Here is a 22,508-nt window from a genome sequence, read left to right on the forward strand (position 1 = left end):
AGCCTTTGGTCCTTCACACACACAGGGTGCGGCATGCACTCAGCAACATCAACATAAGGAAAGCAGCAGGTCCTGATACTGTGCAAGGACGTGTGCTCCAGACCTGTGCTCACCAACTAGCGGAGGTATTTACACACATATTCAATCTCTCGCTGTCCTTACGTAGAGTTCCCGCATGCCTGAAATCCACAGCCATAGTGTCTGTTCCAAAAACACCCATGATTACCTGTCTGGCAACCGACCAGTTGTTCTCATCCCTGTCATTGCAAACTGTTTCGAACTACTGTTACTCACCCACATTAAAGCCTCTGTCCCAGCTGGTCTAGATGAACACCAGTCTGCCCATTGGACAAACAGATCGACTGAGGATGCCATCTGTTTGGCTTTGCATGCCCTCTCAGACCTGGAAAAGTCCAACACCTACATTAGGATGCTCTTTGCTGACTACAGCTCAACGTTTAACACCATCGCACCAAGCCACTTGATCAACAAACTCAATGCATTAGGTTTGACTCCCTCCGTATGCAACTGGTTACTGCACTTTCTCATTAACCGCCCCCAGTCTGACAGGTTGAGCAAGTATACATCATCCTGAGCGTCGGTCTGCCACGGGGCTGTGTGCTAAGTCCCCTCCTCTATGCATTTTTCCACCATGACTGTCAACCCAACCATGAATCAAACATTATTGTTAAATTTGCGGGCGATACAACTGTCATTGGACTCATACCACACAATGATGAAGCTGCATATATGGAGGAGGTTTGGAATGTATCAGAGTGGTGTGGCACCAACAACTTGGCCTTAAACACCAAGAAGACCAAAGAAATCATTGTGGACTTTAGGACTATAAAGAGACCAGTCGCAGTCCAATAACCATTAAAGCACAGGCTGTGGAGAGAGTCTCCAGTTTCAAGTTCCTGGGAGTCACCATCACAGAGGATCTCTCCTGGGCTGACAACCCCTCAGTGGTAGTGGGCGAAGCACAACAGCACCTCTGTTTTCTGAGAAGGCTATGGAGAGCTAACTTCCCCCAGAAGCTGCTGGTTAACTTTTACAGATGCACTATAGAGAGCATTTTGATGATTGCATGACAGCGTGGTGGAGCAACTGCACCAAAGCTACTAAAAAAGCCCTGCAGCGAGTGATAAAAACAGCACAGGCCGTCGTCGGCACGGAACTGCTGCTGCTGGACCATCTACGCAAGGCTCGCTGTGTGAGAAGGGCTAAAAGCATCACGAAGGACATCACTCATCCGGGACATACTTTGTTTAAGTTCCTCCCTTCAGGAAGGTGCATTAGATAAATCTGTACACATATAACAGACTAAAAATAGCTTTTTCCCAACAGCCATAAATCTGCTGAACTCTGAATTCCCTCAGCCTGAGATAATCTCTCACTGAATATGAGCAATAAGTTATGCTGGTAATGTGTAATAAACTGCTAATATGTGCAACAGTAAGTGTTGCCGCTGTGCACTGGGCAGTAATAATAATAATTGCCCCTGCCCCACCCTAAGTACCAGACAGGGCCTTCGGCCTGGCTGAGTACTATCATTGATTTATCCTCCCACTTTCAGATCTCATCCGCAAAGGCCGGATCGACTCTGTCCAGTGGAACAAGAATGCCCAGCTCCACTTCTTGCGTGTGAAAGAGGCCCTCACCACTGAACTGGTCCACCACGCCCCCAAATTTGAGCTGCACTTCTGACTGTTCACCAGTGCCTGAAATGTCAGCTGCTGTCCTCTCCCAGGTCTTCAGGGCATGGTACACCCAGTGCTATATATCTTGCAGAAGCTCACTCCTGCTGAACAATGGTACGTTGCTGAAGAATGGAAGGCCTTGGACAAATGAGGCAACCATGAGCAAAGGTGTTACCTCCTCAGGCAGCCATGTACCCTCATCCCTACCCACGCTGCTCTGCGGATGGTGGCCTGGGCTAAGAACACCAATGGCCGAGTGGCTGCTGGTTCCATACCCTCCAAGAAAATTTTTTTTAGCACATCATCAAGGGACACCTCATATGAATGCAAATAGTCTCTTCCTCATGCACTGTCACTGGGCTGCTGTGGGGGATATACTTCCATCCATCCCCCTTGCATGTGAAGTAGCCTTGGGCCCCTATGATTCTGGGGGGGTTGGGGGTGAGGGGAAGGCCTGTTGGGAGTCCAACGAAAAGTAACTGGTGGTCAATAATTGGACAATCTTCCTTTGTATATTTTCCGCATTCCTATAACAAACCTCACCTCTAAATGGGGCGTTTATCTACCTCACGGTCCCCCCCCCCCCACCTCCTCTTCACCTGCCACAGAGCTCAACATCCATCCATCTTCTGATCTGGTTCAGGGTTGCAGGGCCTGGAGTCTATCCTAGTGTTTCCCAACCCGGTTCTTAGGAACCCGCTGACAGTCCACATTTTTGCTCCCTACTGGGAGCTGGAAGGGAACAAAAACGTGGACCGTCTGTAAGTTCTCGAGGACCGGATTGGGAAACAATGGTCTCTCCTCTAGTAGTGCAAGCTACAAGCCTGGAGTACACCCTTAACGGGGTGCTGGTCCCCATAAACATATAATAGGGAAAATTAAGAGACCTCAGTTATCCTAATTAGAAACCCACACAACACAAGCAGAACATGCAAACACCGCAGCGGGATTCAAACCTACCACACGGCGGTATGGAGCACTGAGCCACCATGTGGCACAGCAAGTTTGTGTGCATTCTAGCACAAACTCTCATTCCCCATGCAATCAATTTATAATGAACTGCACATCAGTCCCTCATCCAGAGAACATGGGAGTTATCTTCTTACAGCACCAGTCCCATAAAAAAATTGACTTTCCAAGCTAACTCACACATGAGCAAAGAGTAAATGGAAAATTAGCATACATGTATACAGATAGATGCTTTTCAAATATTAAATTATATTTGGTAACTCTTTACATTAATTGCACCTTCATAAGGCATTCATAGAACATTCATAAGCATCGTGTAAATAATCCTTAACATACCTTACCAGATGTAATGTACATTAATAAAACATTACAAATTTATACGCTTATAATGTTTTGTCAATATCATACAATGTTTGTTATTCATGTATATTAAAGCTGTTAATATATGTTAGGATGTTAAGGTATACTTACATACTTCTTATGAATGTTCTATGAATGCATTGTGAAGGTGCTCTGAATGTTCTATGAATGCATCATAAAGGCATCATAAATCTGCAGTTAATGTAAAGCATTACCCAATATTTCAACAACATAAACAATTACACTGTAACACACAGAGGACATTTGGTACCTGCAACTGGTAGAGACTTGTTTCTTAAAGAAGTCAGGATCCTCCAGTCCAAACACCCCCTATATTATCTCTTCCTCTCAGAAAACCTTGTGATTATATGTGTCTGGAAGCATTACCTGCTTTTGTATCTGTTACCTCTAATCTCCCACAGCCAGTGTGGAAGTGCCGGTAAGGGCCTTATTACAAAGAGAGAGGCTTATCTCTCTGGAAGCTTTGCAGTGAGGTGGGGTGATTGAGCCTGCCATGCACGGGTTTCATAGAGGGAAGCCGGCCTTTGTAGCACAGTGACTGGCTCGACAAAATTTCACAGATGCTGCCCTCGGAGATTTGCTCACCCCTCAACTTTGAGCACTTGGTGAGGTCAATCTACATGACCTTCTCTGTTGGTTGTCTTTCCTTCGCCCTTGAAGTTCACAACTATACGGTTCAAATAGTTTCATTCATTAATAATATCGTCACCTCTTTTAGATAAACATAGATAACCCACTTCATCAGAACTTTGGGTGACATTCATATAGGCAGTCTGTAAGTTATGAATGAGTTCCGTTCCCTAAGTCTGTTTTTAAGTCGAATTTGTAGGTCAGATGAAAAAATAATAATATAGTACAAATAATAATGATAATAATAAATGTATTATTATTATACAGTAATAATAAAAGTAACTACACACTATACTGTACGTCGAACCGAGTGTCACAAAGTACTGCATGAACCATTGTATTTAACCCAAATTTTAAAATATAATAGGCTTCATGACAGTCCGTCTGTTAGTATGAATCGAACTTTCTAAACCCAAGGACCGCCCTGTGTATAAAACGAGAATGGAGTCTGATAGACCTATGCAAAGCTTTACTCGCGAAGAAAGCCTTTGAGTAAAGCTTGTGGTAACACAGAAATGCACACAGGACCTCATAGGGGGGGGGGGGTTGGCAGCCCTGTCTCTGGGGGGGGGGGTGATTTCTGGCTCCATGGGAAATGTGAGCATGTGCAGCTCCCTTCCTTATTCCATTTAGACAGGCTTCCTGAAGGCAGCCTCAGGCTGTGGATGTGCCTTTGGGAAGCGGCACCTACTCTGAGCCCCATTCTGCAAGGACAGGATTCAATAAGGCCTGACTGACCTTCAGGCTTCAACCTTCTATTGCCTCCTACAGTCCGGCAATAATTATTAAGGTTGCCAGATAAAAATCATCAATTATATTATGACTGGTGATTCTAGGGTTCGTAAAAGAATTATCCATCCATGTTAATGGAGGAATCACAGGTTCTCAAAGAATCTTTTGCACATGAAATAATATAAATTTCAGGAAGATTCCAGATTTCTATGAGAAAATTTAATCAGTCAACATGACTACATTGCACTATGGAAAAAGCCTGTGCGTCAAAGAGTTATGGGAAATATGGTTGCTGCGAGCCTTTGACGACAATTCTCTGAGAACTGGGGGGGGGGGTGTGTGGACTGTTGACACAGAGCAGAGGTGCAGTGCAAATACGGCACGTGTTCCATCCGGCGTTCGCAAAGGGCGGCTCGTCACCGAGGCTGAAGGGGTTAATGTGCCTGAGATCACTGATAACCAGGCTTTGTGAATCAGACTCGCTTGCAGGGTTTGCCCCAACCTGATAAAACGCAGCAGATGCACTCAATTACCACCCTCTGTGACGCAGTAAATTTGTGTGCATGTGTTACTGGCTCGGTCTTCGGGGTAGAGGTGTACTTCATATTGAGGGGTGGGATTAGACGTGACTACCTTATTACAAAAGGCTGACCAAACCCCCCCAACCAGACGCCGGAGCTCTTAAATAGCTTGTCTGGTGGGAGACACACAGTGTCTGACTCGCCCCTGGCCTACACCCACAAGACGTGCCTTTGGCCAGGCCGTCCGGGACCTAACTGACCGATGCAAGCCTTGCAAGCTTGTTCTGAGGGACAAAATGAGCCGGATACTTTTCCACTAGGATTCTCTTTTAATGTGACGAGGTTCCTCTGCTTTACTCCATTCTTACTCCAGCTTTACTCCATGGTAAACTGCTTCAGTGGCTTGGACTTCACCTATTCATTGCCAACAAAAAACTGTAAAAAGTGTTGCTGCTGCTGTTGAAGTCCTCAGTCACATACGTTTGTAAGTAGCGCTCATGTATATATGTATATATGTGTGTGTGTGTGTGTTTTTGTGCATATGTGTTATATATGAATGTCCCCACAATGTGATAAAAATCTGCTATTTTGAAGTCTGATTTTTTTTTTTGGTCCCCACAAGGGGAAGCTCAGTTTTATAAAAATATGTGACTGTAGTCAAGAACTAAAAATGCCAGAAGTCTTGTATTTAGTTTGGTTACTTATGGGTTAGGGTTAGGGTTAGGGCTGGGTGGGGGTTAAAGTTGTCTTTGTTGGGGTTAGGGTCCTTCCAATAGAAATGAATGGAGGGTCCCCACAAAGATATGAATACAAAAGTGTGTGTGTGTGTGCAATTAAAAGAAAATGTTTAATCTAATGCCATAATTTATTGACATTTTGTAACTGTTAATAGCAAACCAGATTACAGCTGACTAACAGCTTAATATATCCGAGAATGATTAGAGTGCACTAAGTGTTATCGATGTGGCTATTTGCATGTGAAGCCGTCTTTCTATAGCATTCAGTATTTTGTGTTACTTTTCAAATTTAAATGGACCCTCAGATTGTCTTGATGTTCTGCAAAAAAAAAACCAAACAACACAAATGAGTCATTTGACTTAAATTGGCTTCTAATGACATTCAGTGCAGAGTTATACTGGAAACAGACCATGGGAGAAAGATCCATTGTAAGACCAGAAGCAAATTGTCTCTAAGATCATTTCCCTAATTTCTCTGGCTCCTTTGTAACTAATCTTGACAGCAGATTGATTGAGATCCACATCTGCCATCCACATATATTGGTGTTTACCCAGTAACCATGGGAGATAGGATCAATAATAAAGTATGGAAAAACAATATACTGGCACATCCATATTTTCAGTGTTGGGGCACTGATGACAATTTTTTTGCCATTTATAGATACCAGGTCACAGTGAGCCAGGCAAACTCAAATATTTGCATTCTGTTTGCCATAGAGAACATCTTCATACTGTTATCAAAAGCAGAAGAATTCGGCCAATACAAAATAATAATTGGAAGAATCTATGCTGTTTGCATGCATGCATCCATCCATCTAAACTTTTCAGCCAATCAAAGGTGTTGGTGAGGCTGGAGTCCAGGGCACGAAGCTTGGCCTCAGTACCTCAGAACTCTGTGCCTCGCTACCTGCAGAGCCTGCGTGGGGCCCCATGTTCAGCCGAAGGCCCCCGGAGTGGCTGCGGGAGAGCAGGGGCTCCCGGCGTCTGGTGCTGGTGGTGGTGTGTGTGGCCCTCTTACTGGACAACATGCTGCTAACTGTAGTGGGTGAGTCACACACACACACACACACACACATCGAAACACAACACACACATACTGCTCTCTAACCACTGCATATTATAACCACCATAATACCCCCAGGGGCCAGGTTACTAGGTACACTTGTCGCTGGATAGGACTTTGGCCCCCAGAATCACTTTTACAGTAGAAAAATCATGCATTCTGAGAAGCCTTTCTGCACATCACTGTTATTTTTGCGCGTGTGACCTCTCTGTGAGCTTTAATGAGTCTGACCTTTCTCATTAACAAAAGCATTTCTTTTTGATTCATCACACATTCTCTGTAAACTCTCGGCACTGTAATGTGCGAAAATACCAGGAGGGGGGCTGTGTCTGAGATGCTGGAGCCCCCATGTCTGGCACCGACCATGAGCTGTCTAACACACAGCCTCACAGTAGCTGAGCTTCCTGACTCCGTCACCATGCCGGATATTTCCAGTAGCAGGAGGGGCAGACTGTTTGTGTTAATCAGCAAATGTATCTAAGAAAGTTGCCCCTCACTGTACCTATAGGGTGTGTATTTACAGCAGACTGGCCCGTGAGGTTCCAGCCTTTATGTGTCTCTGAATGGGTCCCTGTCATCTCCTCTGTCTTCCAGTTCCCATCATCCCCACGTTCCTATACGCCACTGAGCACAAACTGCAGAACTCCTCACTGAGCTTCAATAACCAGAAGCCCCCAAAGGAGACACCTTTGTCTTCTGTTCTCTCGCTCTACGATAACACCACCTACGTCCTGGGGCCCCACACAGCCAAGCCGCTCGATCCCACCCCCCGCGGGGGCCATAACCGTTCTAGCCCTGCCAGCTGCCAGGAGGACAGCGACTTCTTGGTGGAGGAGAATGTGCGCGTGGGGTTGCTCTTCGCCTCCAAGGCTCTGGTGCAGCTCCTGGTCAATCCGTTCGTTGGGCCGCTCACCAACAGGTACGTCGACGAGATGGCAGGACACAAAGCAAGCAGAAATCCAAGAGAGACGCTCTCATTTTCACAGAAAGCAGCACATTAACAAGGGATAAACCAAATATGGACAACTAAAATAAAATATATTTGCTTTACCTTCAGTGTTATATAAGGCATGTTTCTGTTTCAAGGATTGGATACCACATTCCCATGTTTGCCGGCTTTGTCATCATGTTTGTTTCCACAATAAGTAAGTGTTTGCATGTGATGTCTTATTGTAAACTGAAGGAACCAGTATATTTAAATAACTTTAAATAACCTTATATGTAATGCTCAATACTACAGTAAGGTACAATATATCTGCAAGCCAGCATTTTGGTTTGTTGCATTTACTAGATACTATGATCTATGATTGTTGGAGCTGTTTGTTATGATGTTATGTGATTCTCTGTAGTGGAGACAGGAAGGGGTGTTAGAGGGATTTAACATAAGTAAATGTAATTAGAAAGTCCTGGGGGTAGAGAGCTCATTACCTGACCTCCCACACAGTGTTGGTAGACTACGCACATCCAAAATATGTATCCCAGTGCAAACATTGAGCATCCGCTAACCCAGCTTCTGTTCGTGCACGGCTGCCCCACAGTGTTCGCCTTCTCAGGCACCTACGCCCTGCTGTTTGTGGCCCGCGCTCTGCAGGGAATCGGCTCCTCCTTCTCCTCCGTCGCAGGTACGGCTCGCGGCGGCTAACTGGCCACTAGCCTTCGACCCGACGACGGGCTAATGGAGGCATATGGTGGAAAATGTGATTCGTTCATTGTCTTCTGTTGCGTAGGTGGTGTTTACCTGCCACTTCCCCATTTAGATTAATGCTCCACTGCCGCAGTTTGGATGGTACTACGGCATTCTGGATTACTGCCTTCTCACATTCTCAGCTTTTAGGAAGGTGACATGGTTTTGGCTGGACAAATTCTAGCTTGCGTGGCAATTATTTAGTGTATGCCACGCTAAATCCGTGCGGCTCGGCTCCCACCCTCACTACAGGTCTGGGCATGCTGGCCAGCGTATACACAGACGACAACGAGAGGGGGGTCGCCATGGGCATTGCGCTGGGGGGTCTGGCCATGGGCGTCCTGAGTAAGTCACTAATCTGCTGTTATATTTACTCCTTCGGTCTTGCCTTGCAGTACCCCGTGTCCCCCCCCCCCCCCCCCAGGCAGTCAGTGGTGTAGAGTTTACAGGCTGCTACGTGCTGCCCCAAGGCGGCCCTGAGGCCTGCTGTCGCAACAGCCTGCTCCCCCCATAACATCAACTTTCATTCAAATTACTGTCATTTTGCCACACAGAAGTGTAAAGTGAAACCAAAGGCTTTTATGTTGGGGGGGGGGGGGGTATGGTGCTGCTTTTAACAAAAGTAACAAAGAAATAACATCTACTCTACAACACAGTGCAAGACAGGTGTAGTGTTTAGTGCAACATAATACAAAATGGGGGGGGGGGGGGTGGGATCACATAAGGCACTATGATGTAATATAATATGTTTGGCAGTACATGCTAAGTGGAGTTTAGATGGTACCTACATCAGTACAGAGACATGAAGTTACCCTACCTAGTACTTAACCTTACTAGCACTACCTAGTACTTAACCTTACTAGCACTACCTAGTACTTAACCTTACTAGCAGTAGGCTCCAGGCCCCCATGACCCTGTCCAGAAGCTGGATGGATGGATGGATGATTGGATGGATGGATGGAGGGATGGATGGACGAAAGCACAGTAGTATATATTGTGGTGGTACAAGAATGTATTAAACAATATGGTACAACATGACAAAACAGTAGGACGGTATTTGTATAAGTTAGCTGGTGGGTTGGTGTAGGCATTCAAATACTAATGCAGGGTCAGACGTCACCTTGGTCATGCTCCTCTGTACCCGACTGTCCCCACCAATCTGAAATGGAAATGTCCTTTTCACAGTCGGGGCCCCGTTTGGCAGCGTCATGTACGAGTTTGTAGGCAAAAGCGCCCCCTTCCTCATTTTGGCCTTCCTTGCATTATTCGATGGAGGTACGTATACAACCCAAGGTAATTCGATATGTTTGTGTTGGGAAGCAGGCAGTCACTACATGCTACATGATATTCAACAATACCATGCACAACTGATATTTTTCATTTAATTACATACAATATTACACTATTTTATTAGATTTTCTGATTGTTTCAGTAAACAAATGAACACAATATGAAATTTTATGCATTATTATTATTATTATTTGAATATACTGCTTATTAGCTTTGCGTGCCTCTAGTCGAGAAGCAGATTATCGTATAAACCTTGCTTTTTAATGGTCTTGAATTACTATGGTAATCATAATAGAGAAATAGTCCATTCTAAAGTCACTGAGAAATGTTCTCCTCTGCAGAATGAGCCAGGCTAACGATGATGTGAATGACCACACACTAGTGCCCATCAGGGTCATCCATCAGCGTAATTGTCATTGTTGCAGCCCTAACCATAATTAGACAGTAAAGGTTACCTCTTGAACTGTGGTTGTGGAGGACTTTCATCACGTCAGGCCCAGACAGACATCGTGGTGTGTTTCTTCTGAGAGATATTACTCTGAAATGCCAGTTAACGCTTTTTTTAAATGCAGCTTTGCAACTCTGTATACTTCAGCCCTCGAAGATCTCTCCTGGGGTGAGTGAGCTGCTTTCAGTCTAACTTTGCAAACGCCCCTGTCCCTGTCGCTGCGTTAGGAGCCTGTGTGCGTATCGCACATAGCCAGCTCACGGGCTGCCCCATACTCCTATAGCTTAGCCACAGTTTGTCTATGGCCGGCTGGGATAGAGACCACAGGAATATGCGTGTCAGATGTCGAAGCCAGGCTGAGTCGGTGAAGCCGGTATTATGATTCTACCTCCAGAGCCTGGAGGGCACGCCTCTGCTGACCCTGCTGAAGGACCCCTACATCCTCATCAGCGCAGGTGAGCTGGGGGTCTCAGGACCCCCTCAAGGAGCTCGCCCTTGTTTTAGCCCATCCCCGGCTGCCAGATCCACCAACATCAATACACACTTGTGCCAAAACCCCGCTCCTTACAAATAGCATAACGAAGACCACAGGGCGAAGCCGCGCTGCAGGAGACGCTGTAAAGGGGGGAGGATTGACGGTGGTGTCGGTATACCTTAGGCTCCCTGTGCTTCGCCAACATGGGGGTGGCCATGTTGGAGCCCAGCCTCCCCATATGGATGATGCAGACCATGTGCTCTCCGAAGTGGCACCTTGGTAGGTTCCTCCTATGTCCAAGAGGCTCTTCTGCAGGCAAACTCAGTATTTCTATGCTTAAACATACAAAACATCTCAAAATGTGCCTCCGGATCGTTCCATCACATGAAGCTTCACTGCTGCTTGTTTCCTAAGTCACTTCAAGTTCACTTACATGATCTGCGTTGGTGCTCTTCAGGGATGGCTTTCCTGCCAGCCAGCATATCTTACCTCATTGGAACCAATCTGTTTGGCTCGCTGGCCAACAAAATGGGAAGGTACATATTTGATTTCTGATCTAGTTCATTTGAACAATTAATGGCATTCCGCTCGCTTCCACGCTCTGTCACATTTTAGTCAGCGTTTCCCCCAGAGTGTCTGAGCACGCTGACCTCTCAAGCTCGACTGGTTAGCGGTGTGTCTGTGGTGGTTCACAGTCCGGGTCTGGTCTGCGGTGACCTGTTGGCTCTTCCTTCAGGTGGCTGTGCTCCATGATCGGGATGCTTGTGGTTGGAATCAGCCTTCTTTGTGTGAGTACTGCTTCTGGTGTCTCGCTTGTTGGCTTACTGCCTTACTCTGCCGGTGCGGTGACAAATTTACTTGTCTTTTCATTGCATGGCAGGTTCCTTTAGCGAAAAACATCTACGGTCTCATTGGGCCAAATGCTGGTCTGGGTTTTGCAATTGGTAAGTGCCGACGACATAATAACTAAAGTAACAACTTATATTACCAATTAAACATGAATGCTTGACTTATTAGGACAAAAAGGTTACAATCCATTGAGTAAGATGACAAAGTATTATATATCAGAAAGGAACCTTAACTGCCTTGTTTACAATGTTTCCACTATGGTTCAGGGATGGTCGATTCCTCCATGATGCCCCTCATGGCCTATCTAGTCGACATTCGTCACATTTCTGTATACGGCAGCGTCTACGCTATTGCTGATGTGGCGTTCTGCATGGGATTCGCTATTGGTAAGGAGGGTTTCATCCTGTCTTCTAAAATATACTTGCTACCTTACAGCACAACACTGAAAGATGCTGAATGTTTGAATTATTTTATAAGCAGCACATACAACTCAATGTATGAGATTGTCACCAAAGATCGAGCAAAAGACAGCAGCCGTGTGTGATAGTGTTTGTATGTAAGGTGTGTTCCGTGTGTGATAGTGTTTGTATGTAAGGTGTGTTCCGTGCGAGGAGAGGAGGTCTTGGTTAACGCTCCGTATCGCCACCCGCTTCTCCGGCACAGGCCCGTCCACAGGGGGTGCCATCGTAAGAGCCATTGGGTTCCCCTACCTCATGGTGATCATCGGCATCGTTAACGTCCTCTACGCACCCCTGTGCTGCTTCCTGAGGAGCCCGGCAGCCAGGGAAGAGAAGATGGTGAGTCTCGGGCCTTGTCCGTCCACCACGGCCCCACGTAAATCCAGGATTCCCTCTGGCATCTGGCCCTTCACACTTCAGTATGCCTCAAGGATCGGCATTCACGCCACTGGGCGACTCGACCCAAGCCGTAGACCTTTAGAGACATTAGTATTACCACATCCCGGGGAAGGAAGTGTGCGGCCTATTGAACACTTTCCTTTGCATTCTTATGAAGCAACGCCCTCCTGGTTCAAAAGCCGAACGCTGTTCTCTGAACATAATGTGGGCAGGTAGTGGGTGGCTATTCTAGCAGAAAGAGACACTTGTCTCTCCCCAACAATAGGGGGATGGGAGGAGCGGACAGGAGCATAGAGCATGACAAAGCAAATGATACACTTACCCTGTTAACAATAATGCCCCTGCTAATGGCAGGCGCTGGGAAACACACAGGGACAAGGATTCAAAGGATATTAAAGGCGGGGCTCAGATCCAACAAGTGGTCCATTTGATACCTGCGACTTCATATGCGCTCAGAGGGATCGGCACACGGCCAGGATCCACAGGCGCTAAACCAACAGCCTGATGTCTCTTACTGCTCAAAACATTATTTAGGCACCTGTTTGAATGTGATGATGCATTCTTTCACATTTTCTGCTGTGCTTGCTTATAATCCCCTAACAGGCCATTATCAGCCAAGAGTGTCCCATGCCTGTGAAGAGGTACAACACTCAGAGACAGCAGCAAGAGTTTCCACTGAGCGACGAGAGTGAGGAGGAAGCTGGGGAGTGACCCTGACCCTCACACACACACACACACACACACACACACACAAACATAAACAATACAGGCTCATGTACCCATAGACACACACACAAAAACATGGAGACACACTGAGAGAAGCATTAAAGAAGGAACTATATTTATTTCAAATAAGAGGCAGCACATATTTACTGCCCTTTGATGTGTTGCTGCTGGTTCTCGTTCTCCGGATCCTTCAGGTGCGCTAAATGTCCTCTGCATCTTAGCCCTGTGTGCCTCGGACTTGTCGTTTAAGGTTATCACACATCCAGGCTGTAGTTTTCATTTTCTTGGCCTTATATAAGTTAACGTGAAAAGACCAGATTGCCAACATGCCTTTATAATGGCACCGAAGACAATAAGCATTAGTGTTTCCCCATCTCCTAATACCGTGTCATGTCTTACATAGTGTATGATGGTGTATTGTCCATTAGAGTACAAAATATTATTTTATGTAATATGTAACAGCCTGAATATTAGAATCAATTGGGTGAAGTTCCCTAATTTATCATTTTACATTAAGTGGTTTTGGTTGGTATAGAGTGACATATGATATCTTGTGAAAATGACAAGAAAGAAATGTAATGTTTCATTATAACCTCTCAATCATGAAGACGAACAACAACACAACGCGCTTCAAAATATGCCACCATATTCACAGACGTTGTCAATCTTGCATGAAATTATTGCTGCAGTTGTTCCTGCGGATCTCACCCTTCCTCCTAACACACAGTGAAAAAATGGATGTTTCTGAGCAAAATGGTTTGTCAGTTATAATATTCAAATTGTTTGTTTAGTTATATCTCTTTTGCCTCTATTTTGCAATACCCATTTTATTTCTTTGAAGAGGAAACCTGGTTTTGCGTGTAGTTGTGCTATCATGAGAAAATGTTTTAATAAAAAATGACACAAAACCATACAAAAGAGTGGTTTTAGTTCTATGGGGTATTTACAAGTGAAAAGAACTGTTATTTGGTTTAAAAGGAGCTAAACATTTTGAGTCTATAAAAAGACTGCTTATATATTTTTGTCCATATTGATCCTTCAAACATACACACAGCTTACTCTGTACAAGGATGTGGTCAGACTGAAGCGAACCTCTGGAAACACAAGGCTAGAGAGTTTTTATTGATTCTCTGTAACATAGGGACGTGCGTCTGTCTGTGCATCAGTGTTATCTGCAGAGGGCCCATCTTAGCGGGCTTTTAATATCCCCTCTGGCTGAAGCCAGGTACCGTATTATCTGTTATATCCGGGCTGTGCTTGTAGCGAAGGACAGAGCTGAAAGACAGGAAGTCAGGATGTGGGATGAGATCAGCATCAGCGAAACTTCCATGCTATCGATTCTCACATCTCATAAATAACAGATCTTTGCGACCAGTAAATATGAGGCTCTGCTATGGAGTTGCCCAAGGACAAGCTCTTCAAATCTCACATGGAGGGAGCTGCCCTCAGCCTTTCCCCTAACATTATCTCATGCAAATAAAAACCAAAATGTAAGCTACACGACAACTTACAAACCCAATTTAAATATTGTTTTAATTGTGTTTTATGACAAGCTTATTCAGCAATTACACCACAGAAGGAGCCAGTGGCTATTTTTGCCGAATTAAATACAGAAATTTGTTACATTTTCTAGCGATGGGTTTCCTTATACAAATACAAATATACAAAAATCAAGGGTTACTTTTTAAACATCTTTCTTTTTCCATTGCCGGAAAGGAAACATAAAACAATATGCTGGCCCCTTACAGGTTCAATATCCATGTTTAACAAATTATTGACATCACACTTCCCATTCTGTCCCCCAACTCCTTTGATTTGTGTAAGCTGAGTCAACAAAGTCAGACACCTGTTTGCTGTCACGGTGGACGTAATAGAAAGCCTGGCACTAATTAAACATTCAGGCCTGCCCCCGCTCTCAGATAACACTGCGCTGGGTCATGCAGGGGAGCAGTGTGTCATTTTCACAGCGGGTGTGGCGAGGTTTCATCAAATTTCCTGGGAACTTGGGCGTATTAGCACTCCACATACGGGGGAAATCCCGCGCTCAGGCTCACTGGGAGTCAGTCTCACCGTACAGGATGCTAGGGGTGTGAAAGTAGGAGAGGGGCTATTAAGTTGTTAATTTCAGTAAATACTGCAGCAATTATGATCAAAGCAAAGTACAGGAGATCAGTGACAAAAATGCAAAAGGGCAGAAACCCATTGATCCCACCAGTATGTGTAGCTTATGTTCACTTGTATGTCTTCTCTGGCGTTTTCCTCTGTTACAAGAACAAACACAATGGGACAGTTAATAGGGCCCATTGATGGCCCTGACAGTGCGCCCCTCCAGGGTTAAATAGCTACAATAATCCTCAATGCCGATGTTCATTTTAAAAGTAAAACAATGTCGCCTATGAGAACAATAGCTAGTAAATTCATGTGTGACATCTATTTTAAGTACAGCTCTTTTAAATATGCATATAACTGCATAAAAAAAAGAAATGCTAAAGTCAGTAAAGGAAGCAGGGTGTATTGAAGACAGGTTCCCACAGACAGGTGTGGCTCCTGAGATAATTAAGCAAACCACATCACATTGAAGGGGATGTGTAAAAACGTTGGGCAGGCCCTCCTGCTGGTTGTTTTGGCTTCCATGGCGATAATAATAGCTGTCAGAGAGGGGTGATTTTTGCTGGGTGCTTCAATGGCGAAGGTTTCCCAAACAGCATGTTCCAAGGAACAATGGCTCAAGCAATACTGGAATGGACGTCCACCCCTACCTGTGCTGCCTGTGCATTGGTTCAAGGCGAAATAAGCGAGACACTCCAAGCCGGTTCATTGTAAAGTTTCACTGGGTGGTTGTAAAGTTTGTTGTAAATGCCACAGATGTTTATTTTGATTCGGTTACAGTGCATAACCCCCTAATTACATCAAAAAAGGTAAGTAGGGGGCTGCAGAGATCACAGGCAGGAATATAGAGAACAGTGGAAAACTGCGGTAAAATATTTTCAACACTTTTTGAAGAGAAATAAAAACCGACATGGTTGAGTGTTTGTTTCCCGTAATGAAGGGTTCAGTCTGTTCTTTAATGGCGGGAGGTGCATTTTCCTGGCACGGTTTCCGGCCGCTTAACCCCTCAAAGGGAAAAGTGACTGCGAAGAAGTTGAAATCCATTCAGTGTTAATATTCATCTGGTGGTGAAGCACTTCTATCCTGGTGGGAATTGAATCTTCCGGGGTGGCGATGCTCCCAATTCATACAGAACCAGCATTTACTGCATGGTTCAATGAGCAGGAAAATAATTCAAGCCATATGCCAAGGATTTCCTCGTCAGCAGAACTCGGTATAGCGGAGCACTTGCGGGAGATTATGCAGCTGACCTGAGCGTTTTCCACCGCTAGCAAAACACCGAATAATGGAATTTCTTCTGGAAGAATGGTGTCGCATCATTACAGGAAAGATCTAAACGCTCATTGAATCGATGCAGGCGAAATATTCACGTTAAATGAGGTTCATGGGTCTCATGCTTTTTACAACTTGTTAAGTTACTCGTGTATGCTGTATAAGTATTACAGGGTTATTTTTAAATAATACTCCATTAAGCGATGTCCTAATGAAGCAATAAGCCTTGTGAAATAGGCGCCCTCTGGTGGCCGTTAGGAGAGTATGCGGGTGCAGTGTCTGTCTGTGCTACCATGAAATGTTTCCGTCGTGCGGGGCGGAGGCATTTTAATGTGACACCCTGAAGAAACGTGTTCTGCTGGAAGGATACTGCGAAACAAATGGAAGACGTTTTGAGGCCATTATGGATTACATCGTTCAGCTTGATGAGACTGATATAAAATAAACACCAGTCGTTTCACTTAATATATTGAATGAACATCCGAAAACCGTAAGACATCCGTGTCATTTGATCTCAAAATGTTACCGCCCCGCTAGCTGTCGGTTAAAAAGCAATATCTTATTATCTTTATATACATGCGTTGCCAAGGAAGTCTACAAAAATAAATAGAAAAATATAAGAAGAAGAAGAAAGTGCAGTAGTGCAATCATATGTTTAGAATTAGCGGCATTGTGAACAGTAGCCGGTATAATTAAAAATTAGCAGCGCTAGCCAAACTGTCGCTTCCTCTGAAACGTAGTAGCGTCACGCTTTCGCCCGCGATTCATATTGAAGATGTAGCCTATTGTTTTGATGATAATACACATTTTATTCCAGTCAGCTCGCGTTAAGAAAGTAATAGGATATAATGTTCTCAGTTTTTAATTTTATGTGTAAGACTGCTTTAATCCGGCATTCAGAAATGAATGGGACATTCAATGGAGATATCACTTCGATCCAGATATAAGCAAATCAGGAATTAAAAAATTGTCCTTACAATGTTTTCTTATTTTGTTTATTTAAGGCTGTTCTAGAAATGGACCTGCCCGAAACTCTGCACGGGCTCCAGATAAAGGAGGGACATGGAGATGGAGACTCCAGCCCCGGTCTTCAGTCTGGGCGGCCGGTCCCCGAGGTGCTCCGCCAAATCCGGGACTCTCTTGGCGACATGCGCTCTTCCTCGGAACGGCAGCCCGGAATTGTGGACACCATCAGGAAGCTCTTTCAGACTGGTAGTGCCCACTGGCTTTTCTCTGCCTGTTGCACCAATGCAGACTCTGATATGGTTAAAGTGTACGGTGATTTCCTGGGCTCGGTGACTGGGCTGGCTGCTCTGCCCCTCTGTGAGACGGAGAGCGGTGACCTTCCACATGGCGAATACGCTGACATCCCCAGACTCGCTGCTGCAGCGTGTACAGTTCTCCAAGCCCTTATTAGCCGGCTGGGTGATGGACCGGAAAATCAACACAGTGACAGGACTTCTACCTCCATGAGAGCTCTGTCTTGTGCACTTGCGCCTCCTGTCTGCGTGTTTGCTGTGACCCACCTGCAGGAGCAGCCGTGGACTGACGAGTCGTCCCGGACGGCGGCTCTCCAGCTCCTGGACACGCTTGTTCACACGTGTGGCGTAGGGTCGGTCACACAGTTTCTGTGTGAGTGGAACTCTCACGGCCACGCTGGCGTCCTGGGGACCGTGTTGAACATTCTGAAGCCTCAGATGCAAAAGTATATGCATTTTATTTATATATGTTTTTTTTTAAAACATATACAGTAAACATCAGTGTTGGGGGAGTTACTCACAAAAGTAACCCATTAAAGACAGAGGTGGAAAGTTCAGGTCCAGAATGTAAAAATTCAGACCAAGGTTTTGTTTCAACCATCCCGCTTAACATAAAAAGTCACAGGGTACTAAAGTGGTTGGTTGAAACAAAACCTTAGTCTGGATTTGTACTTTCTGGACCTGAACTTTCCACCTCTGTCTTAAACGGATTACTTTCGTGAGTAATATCCCCAGCACTCCTTATCATGCTCATCATCCTATCTGTAAATATAGACGCAGCGTGATCTCGACAGAAATCATTTTCCTCTCTTGTCATGCAGGGACTGTTGGAAACGAAACCAATCTACCAAGCATGTGTTCGCCTGGTTCCTGATCCAGGTCAGGCGGCCATGGCTGGCGGAGTACCTGGAGAGCGTCTTCCCGCCCTCTCTCCTCATCTCTGACGATTACCGCACTGAAAACAAGGTGCTGGGGGTGTACTGTCTGCATCACATCGTCCTGAATGTGGTGAGACTGACGTCGAGGCAGGTGGTGCCACAGGTGGTGCAGAAATAATTTAGCTGGTAAGAGATGTAGTGTGGAAATTTGGTGGTAGATGGTGTGTGTCCTCTTCTGCCTCCTAGCCTGCAGCTGATCTCCGGCAGTACAACCGAGCCCAGGTGCTCTACCATGCCTTGTTCAACCACCTCTACACGGCCGAGGCTCCGCTCATAGAGGTACTCCTGGTATACTGGCTGCTTTAAGTCTTGTTATGTCTCTCCTGACTCATTCAAGTTTCCCACAAGTTCCTGTAAAGGTCAGAGGTCGATGTGGATTAGCCTCTTCAATTGGCCAGTGCTGACATCATAGCCTAAAAATAGCTGCTACTTTTGAGTGAATTTAACACTATATGTTGGAAACAGGTGGTCCTTCCGTGCCTGCTGGACCTCCTCTCTGTGTTAGAGAAGCCCTGTGGGTGTCCCGATGCCCCCCGCCGACCCAACCGCTACGACGAAGTGTTCCAGCTCACGCTGACCCATATGGAGATGGAGCAGAAGCTGGCCATACGTAGGGTTTACGCCCACAACCTCGCCCTTCTCATCCGCAGGTTCGCTTTGCTTTCTGCCTTTTTCTGGCCTGTCTTTAAATGAAAAGATGTGTCAAGATGTGCCGGTTTATCCATGAGTCGTCATGAGTAAAGAAATTGAATGATGAAATGATCCCTTATGTGTTGCATTGTATGAATACAGGTACGTTGGAATGCTTCTTTACACATATTCCTTTTCCCTTATTTTGAGGCATTGTTAAAATGCATTATGTAATAATGAGATATTATATAATAACTAGACAAAATGTATCAAATTTTCATCACATAATGACATGTTATTACGTAATGCGTTGTTACACATAATGTAATATTCGATTATGTAATAACGTGACAAAATGTTACAAATTTATAACCTATGTTTTACATTGCAAAATTACCATACTATTATTATTATCAGCATTATCGTTATCATCATTAAATTACATTCTGTCACGTTATTACATAATGTGGCATTATTACATAATGCCTTGTTACAGGCATACACACATATATATAACTGAGTGTGATTAGAACCTAATGATAGCCCAATGATATGATCAATGGGCATATTTTTGATATGGATGAAAATTTTACAGCAATTTTCCTAACATATACCCCTAGGATGGGAGTTGTCATCATTCGCCACCTGAAAAGATTGGAGAGAGTGATTGTGGGATATCTGGAGGTCTCTGATGGCCCTGGAGAGCAGTCTAGACTTAGCATCTTGAATGTGCTTGAGGAGGTTCTACGGAATGCCTGGCCGAGGTAATCGGGGCGAGGCTGGGGGAGGGGGGATGGGGGGGGGGTTCTCAGTCACGTTCCTGAGGTGCTGAGCTCCCCCGCGGTCGCCGTGTTCTCCCAGGGTGGGCTGCAGGCTGGAGACGCTCTCGCGAGCCCTGCTGAGAATGATGTGTGACGTGTCCTCTGAGCCCGACATGTGTCCACCTGCTGTGAGGGACGAACTTCTGGACAGGACCACACAGTGCCTGCTCTTATTGGACCACTCCTGTGAAGGTAGAGTCAAGGTAGGAATGATGTCCTTCTTGATTGGCTGCTTAATTTGAAGGGTCTGGGGGTGAGTGCATGTTGTCCTTCTTGATTGGCTGTTTAATTTGAAGGGTCTGGTCTGGGGGTGAGTGTATCAGGTCAGTACTGCGAGGAACAGAGCAAAGAATACACTCTGATAGAGCTGAGTGGCTTAAGTTTTCTTCAGACTGTAGGCGCTGTTGTCATTTCAAGTGTCAAGGAACAATCCTATATCCCAAAAGCTAAATAAATAATTTGAGTATAATAAAAATATACTTCAGAGTAGTGCTGTCAAACAATTTAAATTTTTAATCAGATTAATAACAGGGTTGCTGTGGATTAATTTAGATTAATCGCGATTAAATATCATTCATTTTTAATCTATATTAATCACAATTCATTTTGCATGAGCAAATGGACTCAAGAAAAAAGGGAATATATATGCACTTAACATGTTTATTGAACATATTGAACACGAGTCGGACGCATTCCATCTGCCACAGAAGTGCAATACCATGGACCCATATCAAAAAGCAAGATTTTTTCTAAGCCGGACAAATTGTCGTATTTAAGGTACCTCAGTTTAAATGGTCTTTAGCTTCATTCACTTACAATTAGCCCGAACTACCGTAAATCCCACAAATAATACGACTAATCATGAAATCCAATTCTAGCTCGGTTAATTGCCATTGTTAGCAATATCAGTTGATATCACATTACGCGCGGTGCTTTATGTATAAAACTCGTCCAACTTTATGTATAGCAACACGTCCACAGATAAGTTGGACGGTATAGTGTGTGCGACCGATTTAATGAGCCACAAATGAGAAGTAGTGCTTAAACAGTATAGAACTACAACTTTCCCTTCTGTTGATAAAGGGCACAGCCATCTTGGATTCTGAACTCGGGATCCTCTGTGCTGCTCCGAGATATTTCTCAGATCTCCGAGAAACAGGAGCGCGTATGTTGTCACTTCCGGCTTCAAAACTCGGAATACGAGTTCCCAGGGCAAATGGAACGCACCAAAACTGCCCGAAATGGGTTGACAAAGACATTTCAGGGATTTTTAGTCATTCTGCACTGCAGATGTGTTAATTGCGTTAAAATTTTTTATCAGATTAATCATGATTATGGATTAATCTGCGTTAACCTGTTAATTTTGACAGCCCTACTTCAGAGCTATTCACTTTATCATCAGTAAGTTCAACATTTGCCTTTCATTCATCCCTAAGAATCTGTAATGTTATCTCCCAGAATAGTTTTTCCCAAATGTCATTCAAAAATGAGTCTCATTTTTGTTCTGAAAAACCATGTTGCATTTTTTCCCCCACAACTAACTCTGTGTAACTGGGTTTGTAACCTGTCAATTAAATATTTATTGAAAACTTGCTAACGTCCATGCATGTGTTACCCTAACAAGGTTAATGCAATGTGTGAAGAATGTTAAGCAGCGATGACACTTATACACCTGTCTGGATAGCTATATAGAGATTTGGGGAAGGAGCACTCAAGAACTTGTGACTCAGATCAAGTATTCTGTTTGTATTCTCTGTGGGCGCCTTGATCAGTCGTGATGATTTTTAGATAAAGAGTTCTTTGATCCACTTTATATGAGGTCTTCTGGCATCATCCCCACAGTAGCTTCCCTCCCCAGCTAAGAGTCCCTCCTCCCTTAGGGTGCCCTCCAGGACATAGATGGCAGCTCCTGTCACCCTGCCATGCTCAGATGCATCGAGAAAGTGAGAGACGCCACCTGAGAACCAACATGGCACGTCAAGGCGTTCCTGTGCAGCAAGAACCGAAGGCGTCGCACATCCCAGAGAGAGGATGCTAGTCCTCATAGCCGCAGATACTGTGGCCATCGTGCTCCGTCCTCCTCAGAAGGCTCTCAGCTCACTGCATTATCGATACTGAGGGCTGCAGGATGAGGTTTGTGTCTTTCTTCCTAATCACATGGTTTGTGTGCCAAGATTATTTTAAATAAACCCAGAACTATCTAAATACAGAATTATCTTGCCTTATTGTTTTACCTCTAAGTATATGAGAAGGTTAATCTCACACTGTAACTGCTGTAGCAAGTCATCACAACATTGAGGTGGTATTACAGTTGTGAGACGCTACAGTTCATAAGCTCCATCCTTTAGAAAACTTTGGGACATTTCAAAACCTTACGGATCAAAATTTACGTTCTTTTTTAAAGCAGACACAAGACA

At 44.8% G+C, this 22,508-nt stretch overlaps 2 protein-coding genes and 1 long non-coding RNA gene across 4 annotated transcripts; 2 read left to right on the plus strand and 1 right to left on the minus strand.

Moving 5' to 3' along the window:
- The first annotated feature begins 4,350 nt into the window (after positions 1-4,350).
- Positions 4,351-13,970, plus strand: LOC111857492 (chromaffin granule amine transporter). 2 transcript variants are annotated; one of them, XM_023838420.2, is made up of 16 exons: positions 4,351-5,417; positions 6,584-6,715; positions 7,328-7,652; positions 7,820-7,878; positions 8,272-8,355; positions 8,670-8,762; positions 9,603-9,692; positions 10,280-10,323; positions 10,550-10,610; positions 10,814-10,909; positions 11,088-11,166; positions 11,367-11,418; positions 11,511-11,574; positions 11,746-11,865; positions 12,143-12,276; positions 12,940-13,970. In XM_023838420.2, exons 2-16 carry the CDS (start codon positions 6,601-6,603, stop codon positions 13,045-13,047), a joined length of 1,524 nt encoding a protein of 507 aa, XP_023694188.2. In that variant the 5' UTR covers positions 4,351-5,417; positions 6,584-6,600; the 3' UTR covers positions 13,048-13,970. The 2 variants fall into 2 exon arrangements, with proteins under 2 accessions (XP_023694188.2, XP_023694189.2); XM_023838421.2 differs by lacking the exon at positions 4,351-5,417 and having other exon boundaries at positions 5,686-6,715.
- A 934-nt stretch (positions 13,971-14,904) lies between these two features.
- Positions 14,905-16,162, minus strand: LOC111857523 (uncharacterized). Its single transcript, XR_002841373.2, has 3 exons — positions 15,822-16,162; positions 15,275-15,323; positions 14,905-15,143 (listed from the first exon to the last, which is right to left on the minus strand). It is a non-coding gene; the product is annotated as an uncharacterized lncRNA (long non-coding RNA).
- A 286-nt stretch (positions 16,163-16,448) lies between these two features.
- Positions 16,449-22,303, plus strand: tti2 (TELO2 interacting protein 2). The gene is made up of 8 exons (XM_023838465.2): positions 16,449-16,933; positions 17,448-18,148; positions 18,524-18,710; positions 18,827-18,919; positions 19,106-19,290; positions 19,891-20,034; positions 20,132-20,294; positions 21,972-22,303. Exons 2-8 carry the CDS (start codon positions 17,460-17,462, stop codon positions 22,050-22,052), a joined length of 1,542 nt encoding a protein of 513 aa, XP_023694233.1. The 5' UTR covers positions 16,449-16,933; positions 17,448-17,459; the 3' UTR covers positions 22,053-22,303.
- The last annotated feature ends 205 nt before the right edge of the window (positions 22,304-22,508 follow it).

The sequence above is a fragment of the Paramormyrops kingsleyae genome, chromosome 2 (assembly GCF_048594095.1).
Source record: "Paramormyrops kingsleyae isolate MSU_618 chromosome 2, PKINGS_0.4, whole genome shotgun sequence".
NCBI classification, from domain to species: Eukaryota; Metazoa; Chordata; class Actinopteri; order Osteoglossiformes; family Mormyridae; genus Paramormyrops; species Paramormyrops kingsleyae.